The 17364-nt window shown below is 51.2% G+C and overlaps 1 protein-coding gene across 9 annotated transcripts in view; it reads right to left on the bottom strand.

Annotated features, from left to right (window-relative positions):
- CACNA2D4 (calcium voltage-gated channel auxiliary subunit alpha2delta 4) overlaps nucleotides 1-17364 on the bottom strand; it is a 112992-nt gene that overhangs the window by 5622 nt on the left and 90006 nt on the right. For 6 of the 9 annotated variants that reach the window (XM_086714422.1, XM_086714426.1, XM_086714424.1 and 3 more), the window contains 8 exons: nucleotides 10905-10966; nucleotides 9871-9915; nucleotides 9644-9706; nucleotides 2569-2639; nucleotides 2106-2181; nucleotides 1528-1580; nucleotides 1119-1174; nucleotides 782-802 (listed from right to left, as the gene is read on the bottom strand). In XM_086714422.1, coding sequence (XP_086570548.1) covers nucleotides 782-802; nucleotides 1119-1174; nucleotides 1528-1580; nucleotides 2106-2181; nucleotides 2569-2639; nucleotides 9644-9706; nucleotides 9871-9915; nucleotides 10905-10966 — 447 coding nt within the window. Of the gene's footprint in view, nucleotides 1-781; nucleotides 803-1118; nucleotides 1175-1527; nucleotides 1581-2105; nucleotides 2182-2568; nucleotides 2640-9643; nucleotides 9707-9870; nucleotides 9916-10904; nucleotides 10967-17364 lie in introns of those variants that run through there. The other 3 variants (XM_086714420.1, XM_086714419.1, XR_015253892.1) reach the window with 3 other exon arrangements.

The raw sequence follows: 17364 nt of genomic DNA on the forward strand, positions 1-17364 counted from the left end.
TGTTTCTAAATGGGTTGTGACACATGGTTCCTGGTTCCTGTCACAGACACCATCAGGAAGCCAAAGTCTTAACAAAAATGGGGTGGGGAGTGCAGCCCAGGCAGTGGCAATGTTCCAGAACCCCACGGCAAAGGCTCTATTAACGTGGAGAATTGAGTAAAACTGGCTAAAGCAAGACAGTCCTGTGTGGTAGGGGAACCCCATGTTAGCCAGGCAAGTGGAAGCCACTAGCTTCCTTTTTGCATTTAAAGATCAAGTGGCTGCACTCTCCTGGGAGGGGGGCAGTCTAGAGTCACAGCTGATCTTTGACTTGTGATCAGGCCTTTGGAGGACACAGTCCTCAGATACAAGGTCACAGGAGATGTACTGTCTCCAGAGTGTTCCTGTGACCAGACCAAGGCCTCCACCTACCATGCCTTCAACCCTGAGCGCTGCTGAGGGCTCGGTGGACACCTGAGCTGGAGGCATCACTGTTTCTTGCTCTGCAAGGAGATTTGGTGGCTGCTCATCCTTTTCCACTTGGAATCATAAATGTTCCTACCCAAGGAGGTGGTTCCCCTGGGGTAGGACTGTACTTGTGTGGGATAAGATCTGGGCTGTCCCGCTGCCCCGTGAGGAATGGGGCTTTAGGTTGGGAGAGGCCCTCTGAGTTAGGGTGTCCCCAGTGAAGAGAGCTCAGCCTTCCTTAGATGCACGCCTGGGATGGAGAGCTGAAGACAGGCCCTTTGCAGTCCCTCCCATACCCCCCACACTCCCAGGCTCCCCAGTGAATGCTACTTACACTGATGGAAGACCGCTTTGGCTGTCCAGATGTGAGGCCCAGCACAGGGTGGGCATGATGTCCCATGAGGGCAGGATGGCACGAGTGGTGATGTCACATGGGATGAATGATGTCACATGGAGCAGTGGGTGTCCCAAGATGGTGTGATGTCACACAGAGAGGTGAGGGGAGCCAGGAGTGACAGGGAGGTGATGAGTGAGAGATGGCCCAGCAGGGTGAGAGGTGAGCAATGGACTTTCCAGAGTCCCCATCCCCTCTGTCATCCACCCAGAAGTGACAGATTCTACTGAAATGGCTTTGATAGTAAGCACTCCCTTTTGTGGTCCTGTATACTCACCCTCGGCCTTGCTGTCTGCACGCCAGGAGCCCCAGGCACTCCACTCGAGCAGGAGCCTGTCAGATGCAGAGCGGAATCCCAGAGACCTGCATGTCCTCCCCAGCTGGGGCCTCAGCCAGCTGGAGCACCAGAGCTCCCTGATGGCCCCTGGTCAAGCCCCTCTCCTCCAGGACACTCTCTCCCTGCCTGAGGCTCGTAGGTGAGCAGAGAGCCTCACAATCTCTGGCAGCAGAGTGTAGGAGGCAAGCATCATACATGCCCGGCCAGTTCCACCCAGGGATCTTGCCTGCCTCCTCTGGGGTTGTGGGGACTTTGGACAGCTCCTGCTCAAAGGGCTCCCTCATAAGCCACACTTGCATGAAGTTCCCCCAGGGCCCCACCCCCTGTCCCAGATGCAGACCCCACTCACAGCAAGAGCTCATTCACTAGCCACCTGGTAGCAGTCAGGAGGGCAGAGATTGGCTGGGAAGGAAAGGGGACACACAGTTAAGCCCAGGACCCCAGGACCCTGGCGAGGGCTCCCCTCAGCACCACCATTAACGACCACGGAGGGGGGGGATCCTCCTCCTGCTGCCACCACCCCCCACCCCTTCCCAGCAGAGGGAACATTTATAACTGAGTTATCTGATAAATTTCTATTGTAGGGCAGACACTTGGGGTTAGACAATGCCCATCTAGAAGACTAGTGAAGTTCTCTTCCTGATGAGCCAATTAGGTTTCTGGTGCTAGTGAAAGCACTAGCAACTGAGGTTAGGAACAAAGCAAGAAAGGAGCTATGTGGTCTGCTTTCTCTGCCAGAGATCCCTAGTTATCTCACGAGCTGCCAGAACAATTCCCTGAAGCCCCAGAGAGAAGACCTGGGGGCAGGGGACAGGCTGAGAACAGGGAGCAGGGGTGTGGGAAGAGGTTGGACAGGACTTTCTGATCAGAGTCAAGAGTGGGGTCCTGGGGCTAGCAGGTGGGAGGAAAGTCTGGGGTGACACTTACGCTGACCAGGGGCTGGGCAGCGCTGTGGTGGTGATTTGATGGTTTGCACATGGCCTGGTAGTCATACATAGTCACTCTGAAAATCAGAAACAGAATCTGGGGAGTCCAGACCTTCCCCTATTCCCTGCCCCCACCCAGGGGAAGTTTGCTGCAGGGTTTTCATTCACCAGGATTCATGAGGGTGCATGGGTTAGGATAGGCAGATCAGAAAATTACATCTCGGCACTTTGCTTTAAAGAAGTTGAACAGCAAATTTGGTTTTCCCTCTAAGGGCCCATATGACCTTATACCCCTCTCCACCTCATGTCAAGTCCCTGGCTTCAGAAAGGTTGCTTTGGGAGCTCTTTGGGGCTTTTACTATGGGTTTTTGAGGTCAGGATCCCGATATCTGTCGGGACCATTTAGCATCAGCTCCTGCCTTTTCTGTGTGTATTCAGTCTGGGGAGCAGCATGTCCCACTTACTGGCTGAACACCCCCGTGCTGAGCAGCTGGGTCATGAGAGCGCCATCCACCTCCCCCAGGAATCTTCCCATCTGTGAGGGAGAGAGAGGGGGGAGAGGGAGAGAGGAAGGAAAGGATGGATGGAGAGGGAGGGAGGGAGAGAGGGGGAGAACAAGGGGAGGGAAAAGACGGAGGAGGAGGGGGCGTGAGAGATGGGTGGTGAGAGGAGGGAGGGAGCTGGAGCTGGATGAGGACTTCTAGGTCCCCCACATTAGGCCAGGCTCATTTCTGAGCTCCAGACTAGTTGCTGGTTTGGTTTCCCCTCAGATTCCTTTCAATATAATCAGAACTGTATCCATTCCACCTGGCCCTTCCCTCTTTAACCTGCTCCCCTGCCATATTCTCAGTCCTTTTTAAACTCTAAGTTGTAATCCATTAGTTGGCCATGAAATCAATATGGGGGTTGCAGTCTGATTTTTTTTAGGCATAGAATTCCTTTGAACAATTTCATGTGAACTGCATGCAGTCAGGTTAAACAAGGTTTTGTGAAATTTGGTTTGTTGTATCTGGTGCATGTGTATGTCCTAGATCAGATGTAACATGTATTTCTTTCTGTGAATCATGGTCTAAAAAGGCTCAAAAGCAGAGTTCTGTCTCTCACACTGGCATCCTTATCACTCGGCCAAATCCCGTTTTCGGAACTCTGGAGCTGCCTTTGATTTTCCCTCCCCACTCCCCCCACCTTTCCAGTTACCAGTGTGCCCTGCGGGTTTGTCATTCACCTTCTGACTCGTGGACAGTGACTTAACCCAGACCTTTGTCAACGGCAGCTCACTCCACCCTCCCAACTGGGCTGTCTCCCAGTCCCCAGCCCTGCTGCCAGACAACCTTTCTCAAATACAGCTGGGATTTGGTCTCCTTCCTGCTCCGTCCCTCCATTACCCAATCAGCCAGCACTGGTGAGCACCCACCAATGCACCAGTGTGCCAGGCTAGGCGGTATCCTCCAAGCCTGCAAAGTCCCTCCACGTTGGTTGACACCCAAGCCTACTGTGCTCTGGCTTCAGACTGCCCTCCAGCTGCACCCCTACACCGACCTCCTCACCTGCCCTGGCCTCTTCTGCCAATTTCTCAGCATGGCAGAGTGAAAGAGTCTGGACTTAGGTACTGGATTTTGACTCCGATCCTGGCTCTGGCACTGCCCACTGTGTGGCCATGGGTAGGTTAGGGGATAATGTGTCCCATGCATCTGGCACACAGTGAGTGCTCTGTATGTGGTGGCCATATGACAGGAGATGCTCCAGGCCTTGGCTCTTCTCTCTGCCTCAATGACCCTTCCTCAGTCCCACTCCAAGGAGCTTTACTTGTCCTCCTCTAAGAAGTCTTTCTTTCTCCCCTCTCCAGCTGGAGTGATGGCATCCCTCCTCTGCACTTGGAAACCTAGAGGCTAATGACTAAGGCACGAGGCAGTAGCCATGAGAGAGCTGGATACAATGAGACACTCAGGCTTTTCTGAGCTCTGTGCTTTCTTTGGCCAGAGGCTCATTGTGTTCTGAGGCCAGAACACAGGGGACAGCAGAGAGGGGCTGAGGGCACTTAAGGGAAGGAACAGCAAGTGAAAAGGTGAGAGGCATCCAGTCCTGCTGTTCCTCACAGTGCAGCCCTGAACCCACCTGGAGTCCCTCCAGTTCAAGTCATCCCTCTCCGTCAGCTGCGGTTTGCTAAATTTTGCTGTTCCAGTGACCAGGTGTCTGTGCATTCCTGCATTACTAGACAGCGAGATCCTCCAGGGCAGACATCCACCTCCTGGCTTCTCATAGACCACACAGTGTCTTGTTCATGGTCACTATTCAGCATGTATTTGCTGAAGGAATGTGTGAGTGAATGGACAGGGGGATGAATGAGTGATCTGAGTACTCTTGCTGGGAAAGTGCAACGGGATGGAAAAGAGGCTCCTGATGAAGCTGCCGGCCCAAATTCCCACAAGGCTGTCCCTTTATCTCTCTTTGTTGTTCAGACACTTGATTCTGAGAAGACAAGCTCCTGGACACTGGGAAAAATGTGTCCTCCTCTGTACCTACACATACACAGAGTGACTTTCTAGGATATGTCACTCTGGCAGAGCATATCCATCCTCCCCTTCTTCTTTAGGTAAGGCAATCCTGACTTGAATTACGGTAGCAATGTGTTCGCTAAAACACTACATTTCCCAGACTCCCCTGCAGCTGGGGCTGGCCAATGAAATGTGAGCAAAGTTCCTGGGTGAGACTTCTGGGAATCTGTTTAAAGGGAGATCTGCTGAAGCACCTCATTCATGGCTGTTGACCTCCCCCTTCTTCCTGTCTGGAAAGTGGACAAGAAGGCAGGAACTCCTATGGCCATGTTGTGATCTTGAGGATGGGGACACCTGGTGACCACACCATACCAGGCCTGGGCTACTTTTCTCTATTCTTTCATGTGAGAGAATAAACCTTTAATTTGTTTAAAACACCGTAGGGGCGCCTGGGTAGCTTAGTCAGTTAAGCAGCCAACTTTGGCTCAGTTCATGATCTCGCAGTTCCTGGGTTCAAGCCCCAAGTGGGCTCTGTGCTGACAGCTCAGAGCCTGGAACCTGCTTCGGATTCTGTCTGTCTGTCTCTCTCTCTGCCCCTCCTCTGCTCTCAAAAATAAGTTAAAAAAAAAAAAAACCCACATAAAAAACACTGTAGTGGGGGCACTATTCCTGACAGCAGAACACTATTCTGTGCTGATTGTTTCATTTGAGCTTCATCAGAGTGAATCAGTGCCTCAAATAGGTAAACTGATTTAGTTCCTGACCCTGCAAAGCCCAAGTTGAAACACTCAAACTTGAGTACCCTTGTCAGTTTAGGTCCCCCAGACTGACTGTGGCATAGCACCCAAAGCACAGCACAGCACAGCACAGCACAGGGTCTCCTGCCTCTGTCCACCCACAGCACAGTACAGGGTCTCTGGAAGCTCCAGGTCCCCATGCCATCTAGGTTTGCTCACAGCAGGTCAGGGCTCCACTTGTGTACAGGGGACACTCCAAAGATAAGCAATGTCCTTTGGACTGCCTGAGCTCTGGGACTGCATCCAAAGGGCCTGGGGCTTTCTGTGTTTCCTGTCTGTTATGAGGCAGGAGTGAGATGGGGTCCTGCGAGGTACCACCCAGGGCCTCGAGCAGGAAGCAGATGGGGCAGGTGGTGGCAGAGGGGGCAGAACTGATGAGTATTCCTGCTGACTGAGCAGCAGCCCTGTGCATAGGCTAATTTGCATGCCTGTGTGAAGCTACTATCCCCAGAGGGAAGGGAGGCCAGAGGGTGAGTGGGGGAGCCCTTGACTCTGGAATGGGGCAAATGTCTCACAGCCTTTTACCCAGGGACAGCCTCAGTTTCTTCTCTAAAAAATTAAGGGGTGTGAGGATTAAATGAGTTACCAGAGTGAAGTCACTGTGTGTGGCTCCTCATGAGGACCAATTTCTTTTTGTTCCTTACTACTGTACAGCCCTGCCTGTTTCCTCTGAGCTTCTCAGTCTCTTGACAAGTGCCTTTGGCCCCACAGTGGGACCAGGGAAGCATGTGGAGGAGTGGCCATTAGCACCACTTTGGAGAGAGGCACCCAGAGGTCCTCTGCTGTGATGGGTCATCTCTGGGGCAGGTGGCCAGCTGAAATTTTCTCTAGAGACACCCAGCCTGAGCTGCCCAAATGAGGCTGCCTTGACCCCAGGAAGGCTCTGCTGCCAGAGCCTGGGACAGCCTGGGATGTGCTGAGGCAGGTGGTGAGGGATGGGGGCTGGAGCGGCACGGTCAGAAGCATGAGCCAGGCAGGGAGGCTGGAGGTTTCTCCTGCACTGTGTCCACCGTACCCACTGCACTGGGAGTATGACTGGAAGACAGTGGGGGGCACTTGCTTGGTAGGGGTGTAGGAAGGCAGGGAAGGAGAAGGGGAAGCCAAGGAAAACAGGAGCTGAGGCTCAAGACAGGCACATCAGAGGCCCTGGTCTGAGGACAAGCTCAGCATTTTGGGCTGGGGGTAGAGGGGCGCATTCCTTCTGAGAGATTCAAGTCCTCAGGGAAAGACATCATGATGGGGCATCTGATTTTTTACCTTTGCTGTTCCTTTGAGGTCCACTTTGAAGCTCTCCTGTGTGGGTGCTACCCACAGGCAAATGACAGGACTTGGAGTCCCCAAATCCAGGGTGACAGATCCACTGTAAACATTACAAAGATCTATAGAGCTGTTGTCACTTTCTTGGCCCCAGCTGTCTGCTTCTCTTTCTAGGCCCCAACAGAGGGCTGTAATCCTGTCATCTGTAGTTCTTTATTAAAAGAATGAGCCCTGAGCTGGAAGAGAGGCTCAGTGGGACCAAATGTCTAATCAGCAGGACTGGAACACCACCAGAGCCAGGAGAGATTCAGGCTGCCCCTCCCTCAGGCAGACCACAGATGGTGCCTTTGGGCATTGCACTCACATTATTTGCTGGGCAGGAGGGCCGCAGTGAGGAAGGGCTGGGAGGGACTTTGGGAAGAATCTTTGCATCCAGAGCAGTGACAGTCTTCTCTCCTCCGGTCCCTGGATGGACCTCAGCAGGGACAAGGAGTAGTCTGGACCTTCTGGCACATTAGCCCAGTTGGGAAAGTGCATCCAGATCAACAGCAGCTGGCATTAAGGCCTAGGAAGTGGCTCTCAGACTTTATCACACATCAGAATCATCAGAGGCCTTGTCACATCGCAGTTGGTGGGCCCCACCCCAGACTTTCTGATTCCCTTAGTCTGGGTAGGGCCCGAGAACTTGTATTTCTGTTAACTTGTATTTCTGTTGCCGCTGCTTCCAGTACCCCTGCCCCCCAACACTTGGAGGCTTAGGAGTAAAAGGGGGGGAAATGAATGAGTTGGAGGAGGGGCCAGACCATGTGGTCCTTGACAGCACTTGGGTGTGTTTGGGGAAGGGGAAGGGGAAGGGGTTTATGGTAGAACACTTCTGTAATGGTTCCTTGGTAGGTTGGATGTAGTAACTTGCTTCTAGTGAATAAAATATAGTAAAAGTGATGGGATGTCGCATCTGAAACTAGGTTCCAGGAGACAGTGACTTCCACCTTGTTCTCACTCTCTCTGTCTCTGGCTTTTCTTGGCTTGCTCACTCTGATGAACCAAGTTGCCATGTTGTGAGCTGTCCTGTGGAGAGGCCCATGTGGTGGTAACTGACCATGTGAGTGAACTTGGAAGCTGACCGTCCTCTAGCCAAGCCTTGACATGAGTACACAGCCCTGGCTGACACCTTCCTTTCAGCTGTATGACAGACCCTGAGCCAGAATCAGCTAGCTAAGCCACGCCCAAGAACTGTGGGACAGTAAGTCAGGTGGCTTTAAGCCACTACATGTTGGGGTAAATTGTTACATGCAACAGATAACTGTTACAGAGTTGTTGAATGGAGGAGTTAAAACAAAAAGCAAAAATGGATGGATAGACAGCTGATCTACAGCATCAGCACCCGCTTTCCACCACTGTGTTTCCACTCACCTTCCAGTCCAGTCCCTGCTTCTTCCAGGCCTCTCTTACCTTTAGGCCAGTTTGATTCTCCATGTAGTAACTAAGTGTGTGTTGTGCCTGGTGTGTGTGGTGTGTGTGTTGTGCCTGGCGCTGCTATACCATTGGTGACTCCCTTCCGGCCCTCTCCTAACCTGACACAGCTCCGGTCACAGGGTGAGAGTTGTCCAGAGTGAGGAAAGAGGAGCTCTGTCAAGACACTGCTCCCAGAGCCCTGGCACCAGCCTTGGAGTTTAATCTGGGGGTTGGGATGCCTGGCCTTGGCATTCAGCGTCCTAGAGGCATCGGTCCTAATTCCATCAGACTCAGCCAAGCGCAGCAAAGTGAATGAACTCTGCCCCAAGCAGTAACAGAGCAGCCTGGGGTGGGTGCCCAGGCACAGGAGGACCACCCCGGAGGCTGGGGCTTGCAGTCTGCCACGCCCCCCAGAGAAGGCCTTATCTCCCTGGTCACTGTCACTGCCCTTCACTCGTATTTCTAGGCTCAAAGTCTGACTTTTCTGCAGCTGTTGGTTTTCAGGTTGCTAACCTCACCTTGCAGCCTCAGTTTTAACTCCAGGACAAAATGAGACTAATACCACTACCGGAGATGATGGTGGCGGTGGTGTGGGGCCCTGAAGTGGGGGAAGGGAGGCAGTGGAAGCACCGGAGTGTCAGAGGCCGGGGTAACCAAGCACACTGGGGGCTTGCGCTCTGGAGGAGCTTCTGGATGGTCCCAACCCTATTATGAGATTAAATTTCATTTCATTTACACCCTGCTTCATTCTATAAAGGATTTGGGATGGCTTTTAAAAGTACATACAATGTTATAATAGTTGAGAAAATAGGGGTAAATAAGCTAAATAAACACATACTTTATAAAATATGTCTCTGTTTTTACAAATATGCAAAGTTGTACCAACTTGTGAGCAAATGTGATCTGGGTAGAATAGGAATGGGATCAGTGCCTTTATCAAAGAGACCCCTAGAGCTCCCTTGCCCTTTGTGCCATGTGAGGATACCATAAGAAATCTGTGCCCTGGAAGAGGGCCCTCACCTGAACACATGGGCACCCTGGCTTCTGACATCTGGCCTCAAGAACCCTGAGAAATAAATTCCAGCTGTGGATGAGCCACACAGTCTGTTCATGTTGCAGTGGCCTGAATGGACTAAGCGGGGAGGGGACGTGATGGAGGGCAGTGGGGCGATGGGCAGTACAAGGGTGTGTGGACTCTGGGAGTCAGCGGCACGGCCTCGGCACAGGACACACGCTACCCTGAGGTGGAGTTTGGTCTTGCCTCTCCTCATCATGTGGGCAGATTCTCTACCAACCATGGGATGAGGCCAGATGAGGTACAGACAAAATAAGAAGTAACATTTTCTCTGACCACCCAAGTGGAACAGTGTCTGAATTTTGTGATCTTGCTATATGGACTTGGTTTCAAGAAGAGACTCTGTTTTCTTCAGACCATTTACTCTCATCTGCTCTAAGCCAGGATTACTTCCTTCCCCTGGCTGTCCTGGCTGCCAGATGACTTGATTGCCCCCTAATTCTACTTCCCAATGCCTTACCTCCTGGGACCTCTCTGAGATCAGGATGAACCCGTTGTTGTCGATGACGAAGCAGTCCAGGAGCTGGGGAGAAACCCAGGAGGAGGTCATGGCTGGGCCATGACCCCTGGGTAACGTGCCCGTCCCGGCATTCAGGAAGGCAGGCCTGCGTGTCCAGTGTAGAGGCACGCAGTGTGGCCCAGCACTTCAGGGAAGGATGTGGTTGGGGGGTCCGTGGAAGAACTTACACTGTCCTGGCAGCTCTCTGGGCATGGCCCCTCCACAGTGCCGCACTGGAAGGAAGAGGAGAAATTGTAAACTGTGTATGCCTGTGTATGTGCATCTGTATGGTGTTGTGTGTGTGTTATATTCGTATACTGATGTGGGGTTTATACTGTATGTGTTTGGTGTGTGTGTATGGTATATGTGGTATGTATGCCGTGTGTGTGTTGTATGTGTAGGGCGTCTGTGTGCAGTGTGCATGTGTGCACGTGTGGTGTATATGTGTGGTGTGATGCACGTGTGAAGCTGTGTTAGTGGGGTCAGGGCAAGGAGAAGCAGGCCCTTGCTGGCGGGTTCAGCCTTGTCTGAGGGGCCATGGCCACTGCAGCCCATGTGTGAGGGGGGCACTGGAAGCCTCATGGGGTGGTTTCAGAGGCTCCTGTTCTTTGTGATCCCACCTGATGTGAAGGGTGCTACTAGGTTATGGGGCTGGTGCCCCTTCCCCTCCCATCCCTTCCATCTTCATTCTGTGGTTTCCTAAACCCACTCAAAGGGAGGATGCAGCAACACACAGATGGGGGGGCCATGGCACAGAGGGGAAGATTCTGGCCAGAGGAGCTTGAGGAAGACAGTGAGGAGACCCAGGAAGTGGGGAAGAGCCCAGTGCGAGGGCTCCAGGCTCCGGGGAGGAAGAGCAGAGGTGGGGAAGGATGGGGTGGAGTGGGAAGCACAGGATGGACAGCAGTCAAAGCCTGGGTCTTGGCTGGAGGGATGAGGGGTGCTCTCTCCTCTGCCTGATGGGGCAGGGCAGGTGGGAGCATTGTGTCCTGCCCTTTCTCTGGGTCTGAGCTGAGACAGAGCCCCTGGTGAGGAAGGTCAGGAGTCCACATGCTGAGGTGCAGGGAACTGAGCCAGGCAGAGAAGGAAGGGATCTGGGACAGCGGACTGAGGGCCCAGGAGGTGGGCCAAGAGGCGGTGGGGGCTGCCCGAGGGAGCGGGCCCTCCTCATCCCAAGGTGTCGGCCAATCCTCTGGCCCTGACCTGGCACCTTCACACCCACCTGCCGGGTCGCTGCCCAGAACGTGCGTTGTAGGAACTCCAGCCTCATTTGGACTCCCACCGCTACAAGGAAGTGGGAAGAGGGAGGGCAAGACCATGGGCGTGTTTTTTGGGGAGGGGGTTGGTGGGAGGGAAGAGACAGTGAGAGAAAAAAATAGATCCAAGTCAGAGAGAGGAGGTGCATCAGCAGGAACTGAGGGGAGAGGTAGCATCGAGCTGAGTCAGATGGCAGTGTGCTCGAGAGCTGAGGCTCCTGTGGAGTGGGAGTGGGGAGAAAAGCAGACCGGCTGGTGGCTTCTGTCTCTCCACAGCAGGCAACACCAGAAAATGCTCAAGAGAAAGATGAGTCCCAGGTTCTACAGAACAATGAGGACAGCACTCTCATCTGATCTTGGGAAAATTGAGGCAGGTGCACTAGGCACATCATTCTCCCTTTTCCCACAGATGGAAAAATAGGCAGAGAGACTGAGCCATTTGTTCAAGGTCATCGGACCAGAAGTGGTAGGCTGAGACTGGAATTCAGCGCCCTTCATGGAGCTTTCTAGATTTCAAGCCTGACATAACAGCCTGTCTTGTACCCCATTCCTGCTCAGGGTCTCCCCCACTTTGTAAGAAGTCTCTTTCCTTGCTGAAAGGTACGATCAGGTTTACCCAAGTAGGTTCCAGAAAACTAGAGATGCTACCAACTGGCAAAAGCTACTCTTGATGATGCCACATCCAATGGCCACCTGTGCCTCTTTGGTTCCCAAATAGGCTCAGAGGATGCGAGCTGGAGCTCACATGCTAAGAGAAATCTGAGGTCAGAGAACATAACAAAAAGGCAGGTTATATTGAAAAGAAAAGGAATAAAAAAACTAGGTTGACTTCCTACTGTCTGGTATAATAATATTGAAAATTTTGAGTGCCAGTCACCTTCACATCCATGAGCTTATTTCATCCACACAGCGGACCAGTTCTATTCTTATTCGGACTTCACAGCTGAGGAAATGGAGGCTTGCAGAGGTGATGTGCTTGCCTAAGTCACCCAGCCCCTAAAGGCAGAACCGGGACTCAGCTGGGTCTGTTCCTAAGGCTCTTAACTGTTTGTTCTCTAGTCAAGCACTCTCCCACCTGGGGCTGCGGTCCCCTCATCAGCACAGTGGGCGTGGATCTGAGCTCCTGACTGTTATACTATATTCATGAGACATTCTAGGCACCCCAATGACCACTCATTGGAGAGATCTTCCATTGTGACCATTCTGACTTGCCAAAACTCAGCAACAGGCTCTTCTAAATGGGCTGGAGTTCTAGAATGGCACAGAGATACAGAATTGTATTTTTTTGTTTTTTCAATATGGAATGATCCTAGACAAATATTATGAAAAAAAAAAAAAAATGAGACAAGGAAGGGTCAAGGGGCCAGAGTTCTGGCCCTGGGTTTGCCAAGGCTGTGATCTTTGGATTTGTTTCTTCAGTTACAAAATGAGCCATGATTATACTCACCCTAGGAAGGCAGAATGAGTATAAGATTGTTGAGGCTCAAACAGATAATGGAGGAGAATATTATTTTACACTAGAGCCTTGGTTCTCAAACTTTGGCATGCATTAGAATCATCTGGAAGGTTTTCCCCTGTCCCTAGAGTCTCTCATTTAGTATGTCTGGGGTGAGGCCTGAGAATTTGCAATTCTAAAGTGTTTCTAGATGATGTTGATGCTACTGGCCCAGAGACCATATTTTGGGAACCACTGTTGTAAAGCAATGCTATCTGATCGAACTTTCTGTTCTAGACCTGCACTGTTTCATACAGTAGCCACTAGACACATGTGGCTATTGAGCCCTTGAAATGTGGCTGGTATGACTGAGGGTCTGAATTTTAGATTTTTAATTTAATTTTAATTAAATTTAAATAGCTACATGTGGCTGATGGCCACCATACTGGACAATGCAATTCTAGATACATGAATTTACAGATGATGAAACCAAGGCCCCGAGAAGCCCCTCCCCTTCTTTGGAGTCTCATGGTACTTCTGTGGCTGGAACTTTGGCTAGCCTTCTGGAACAGGTTCTATGATATGGGAACATTTGAGTTCTTTGTGCACTTCTTTGGGCTGCAAGGTCTGATGACTAAGAGGAGGGGTGGGAAGGGCGCGGGCACACCCACTTTTTGGTCATGACAAAGAAGAGAGATGCACTGACACAGCACATGATCAACACATGAGGCTTGTGCTGGAGAGTCCAGCGCTGGTGACCACACCCTATCCTCCCTTCCATGCTTCCCTCTAAACTTGCAGGTGACTTCTTACTCTCTCTCCCTTTCTTCCTTTTAAGACCACCCATGATATTCATTTTAGACCATTTCTTTCACCAACAAAAGAAAGCTGAGTGAAGGAAGAAACTTTCTAAAAATTGTCAGAGAGGAGTCACACTAATGCTTAGAATGATCAGATCTTTGGGCCACTGACCCTTGTCCTTGGCTTCCATAGTCAAAGAGATTTCAGACGATTCCTAGAGGAAGACCCTGCCCTTCTACCTGCCTGCTCAGAGCCAATTCTCATGGAATCATGACATTCCAGAGCCAGAAGAAATTCTGTGATTCTAACACAGAGAGGCTTGAGAGGGTGGGAATTAGTTTTTCCCTAATGAAACAGGTTTTTGAGGATCTTGGCTAGAAATGGGAGGAGTGGGGAACCAAGCAGATTGTCTCTCCCCTAGGTTCCATCTCACAACTGGACCAGAAGCTCTTCTAAGGTGAGCTCCAGGTCCTTTGCATCTGGGTGTCCTTTGCAGAATTGAGGACATTCCAACTGCCTACATCTCCACTTGGGTCACCAAGAAGCATTTCAAACTTCACATGTTCACAACTGAACTCTGGCTTTTCCTCCCCCAAATGTGACCTTCCTTGAGACTTTTCCGTTTGGGGCATATTCCACTTAATCGTTCTCATGTTCCCTTCTTCCATCCAAGTTCGGCAGCCCTTATTCCAAAACACTGTAAGTCTGTCTACTCCACCCTCTGCTGCTACCACCCTGGGCCAGACCAACATCCCTCACTTGGATTAATGTGCTATATCCCTAAGCAGTCTCCCTGCCTCTCTGCCCTCCGTTCCCCAATAGCCATAGCAATGATCTTTCTGAAGATCAAGTCATGTCACTCCCTTGCTTAAAATCTTCCAGTGCCTTTCCACTGGTTTTGGAACAAAATCTAAACTCCTCTGTAATATGGCCTCAAAGCCCCACAGGAGCCTGCCCTGCCATTCTCTCTGATTTCAACCTGAATCATCTTCTCCCTTAAATGGCTGTGCATCAAAGCTGTGCTTCCTTCCTGGAATGCTCTTCCCCTAGAACTTTACATGGCTGGCTCCTTCTCATCATTGGATCTCAGCCCAAACATTGCCTCCTAGAGAGGCTTTCTCTGACCTCTCCAGACAGAGCAGACCACTCCTTCACCCTCCACTCTCTATTTCATCACTTTTAGTTTCTCAGCAACAGATTTATTTTATTCCCATTTATTGCCTGCCTCACCTTATTAGCATGGGGGCTAAAAGTAGGGAAGAGGGAGTGAGTTCTGATCCTTGCACCTAGTATAATACTTAACATACTGTGGGGCTCCATAAACATTAAAAAAATTTTTTTAATGTTTTATTTTTGAGAGAGAGAGAGAGAGAGAACACAAGCAGGGGAGGGGCAGAGAAAGAGGGAGACACAGAATCCGAAGCAGGCTCCAGGCTCCAAGCTGTCAGCACAGAGCCCAATGTGGGGCTCAAATTATAGAACCACAAGATCATGACCTGAGCCAAAGTAGGAAGCTTAACCAACTGAGCCACCCAGGCGCCCGTCCATAAACATTTTTTTAAGTTTTTAAAAATTTTATTTATTCTTGAGAGAGAGAGAGAGAGAGAGAGCAGGGGAGGGGCAGAGAGAGAGGGACAGAGAGAGAATCCCAAGCAGGCTCTGCACTGTCAGTGCAGAGCCCGATGCAGGGCTCGAACTCATAAACCATGAGATCATGACCTGAGCTGAAACCAAGAGTCAGACGCTTAACTGACTGAGCCACCCAGGCTCCCCACCATAACCATTTTTTGAATTAAGTAAATATTTGTGAATTCCATTGAGTCAGCCACTTGACTGGGAAGCAAATTCTACAAGATCTTGCCATCTCATCCCTTACCTTTAGGGCTTAGGACTGAGCTGAGCTCCTTCCTCCCATATGGAGCCTGGCCTCTTACAGATCTGGACTTGAGACCCTAGAGGTTTAGCTGTGCTCTGATTCCCCTGAAGGCCTAGGAGGGAGCCCACTAAGAAACAGGGACTTTAGGGGAGACAAAAAGAGCTTCCTCATGGTAGGATCTGCTAGATCCTGACAGCAGGGGCTGGTATAGAGTGGGGGAGGTAGTGAGGATCACGGGAGCATCTTCAACAACAAATCGTCTGTTCTGCTGTTCATCATTTCAAATCCTGTTCAATTCCTGCCTTACAACCCAAACTGTACTTTTCCACCCCAGACACTGCGAGAGTCCAGGCTTCTCTCCTGGGAGACCTGCCAAGGTGGCCCTTGGGTCCCTGTTCTGCTTGCTCAGGTGGTCGACTGTCAGAACCTCACTGGACGCCTGTCTCAGGGGAGCACCAGGGGGTCACCCCCCTCCTAGTGCCTCCTATAAGCCTGCTGTGTGCAGGAGATACTACTTCATGGTACTATGTTTGCAGGCAGGCACAGAACTAGTGGTGAAGAGAAATCCAAGCAAAGGGGCCATGGGAATGTGCAGCACTGGCCTCTCTGGGCTGCCACCCCCAGTGGGTTATTAAGAGACCCCCTCTTTTCTGTGCGTGATTGGTCCTTGTTTCAGAGACGGACGTTGGACCCCAGGTCCCACTACAACCTGACAGAGGCAGAGAAATGATGCTCCTTCCTCCTGCCCATAGCCGTGCCTGTTCTTCTCCCTCCCCTGGCCTCCTCCTGCCTTTCCTCTCTCCCCTGCTTCTGCACAAGGATCTCTCCTCCACAATGATCTTGTGCCTTCCTCCGAAGCAGCTTTTCTTTAACATTCCCTTGACTGTCAGACAACCTAACAAAAAGCCTCAATAAGGCCACAGGCAGCAGATGGCTTATCAAGATGTACCTATCTGCTCGGGGTCCTGACTGTCACCTCAGTGCTGCTTTGTCATTACAGATGGCAAAACAAAGCAGCTGTGCACACACACACACACACACACACACACACACACACACAGAAATGATCCCTGTTGGGAGCCATTCTCCCAGCACCTCCACACTTTACCCCCTAGCTCTCATAGCTACTTTGTCCTTCCCCCCCTCTGCCTTGATAACTCAGCCTGGAGAGCGTTTAACTGATCAAGAGCTGTGAGATTAGGAGGGGCCCATCTTTTACCCTACAGGCTGGTTTTCCAGCAGATGCTCAAGGTCATAGAGTGCCAGTAACAGAAGGGAGACCCAAGATCTCAATCATTCTCCCTCCTCATTCTATAGAGCAGGAAAATAAGGCCCAGAGCTGTCAGGTTCATTAACTAGCTAATAGCTAGTTAATGAGCAGCAGAGTCTAGACTCTGGGTCTCCTGATGCCTAGGCTTGGGCTCTTTCTTCCCTTCTAGCCCTGATTCAGCTGATAAGAATGTACTGGGGTGTGGGAGAGGCAGAGTCCATTTTCTGATACAGCTCATAGTATATGAAAGAAGATAAGCCATCCCACAGAAAGCTGCTGTACATTTTCTGTGATGTGAACCGCAAGGGTGCCCCAAAGAAAAGCCATAGATTGGAGAAGGTCAAGTCTGTGGACCAGACAGGGAAACTTGGTAAAGGTGGTGACTTTCTGGCTGAGATTTTAAGAAGGGGGAGGCTACCCATGGGGACGGAGGGTGTTTCAGCCTCAGGGAAGGAGCTGGGAGAGCCAAGATCTGTTTAGAGGTAAGTGGGTGCAGTTAGCCTGAAGGATAGGATGCACTTGACCTCTGTGTAGGTGAATTCCCAGGTAGAAGATGCCCTCTTTCCTCCTGGAACAGTGGTCTGAGCCTCTGCTGCTGTGTTGTGCAGCAGGGCAGACAGAAAAGATGGTGCAGGAGCATCTGTCAGAGGCATCTTGGGGGTTTCTCGACCTGACCCTCACCTCTGCCCCAGTCCTGATGGTGAATCCCCCAAGGAACACAGGTAAAGTGGAAGAGGGACACCGGGATACCCCTGACATATATTATCAACGTGCCATGCCACCTGCTTGTCAGGCAGATTTTAAGAGATGCAAGGAAGGGTCACTTAGGGGTCTGTGCCCCAGGCTGGGACTCCTCCTCTGGCTTAGTTGCTGGTGTCTTTTGCCTTTGGATCAGACACTTGCCATCTCTTGGAATATCAATTTCCTCAACTTCTTTGTCCTGATTGGTTAGCAACGACGCCTCTGAGTTCTTGAATACCAGTCTCTTCCCTTCTGCAAGCCTACCTCATCTAGATAAGAACAAGGAGCCTAAAGAAGCCAAGT

Source organism: Puma concolor, chromosome B4 (assembly GCF_028749965.1).
Source record: "Puma concolor isolate L17-30 chromosome B4, mPumCon1.1.hap2, whole genome shotgun sequence".
In the NCBI taxonomy this organism is placed as follows: Eukaryota; Metazoa; Chordata; class Mammalia; order Carnivora; family Felidae; genus Puma; species Puma concolor.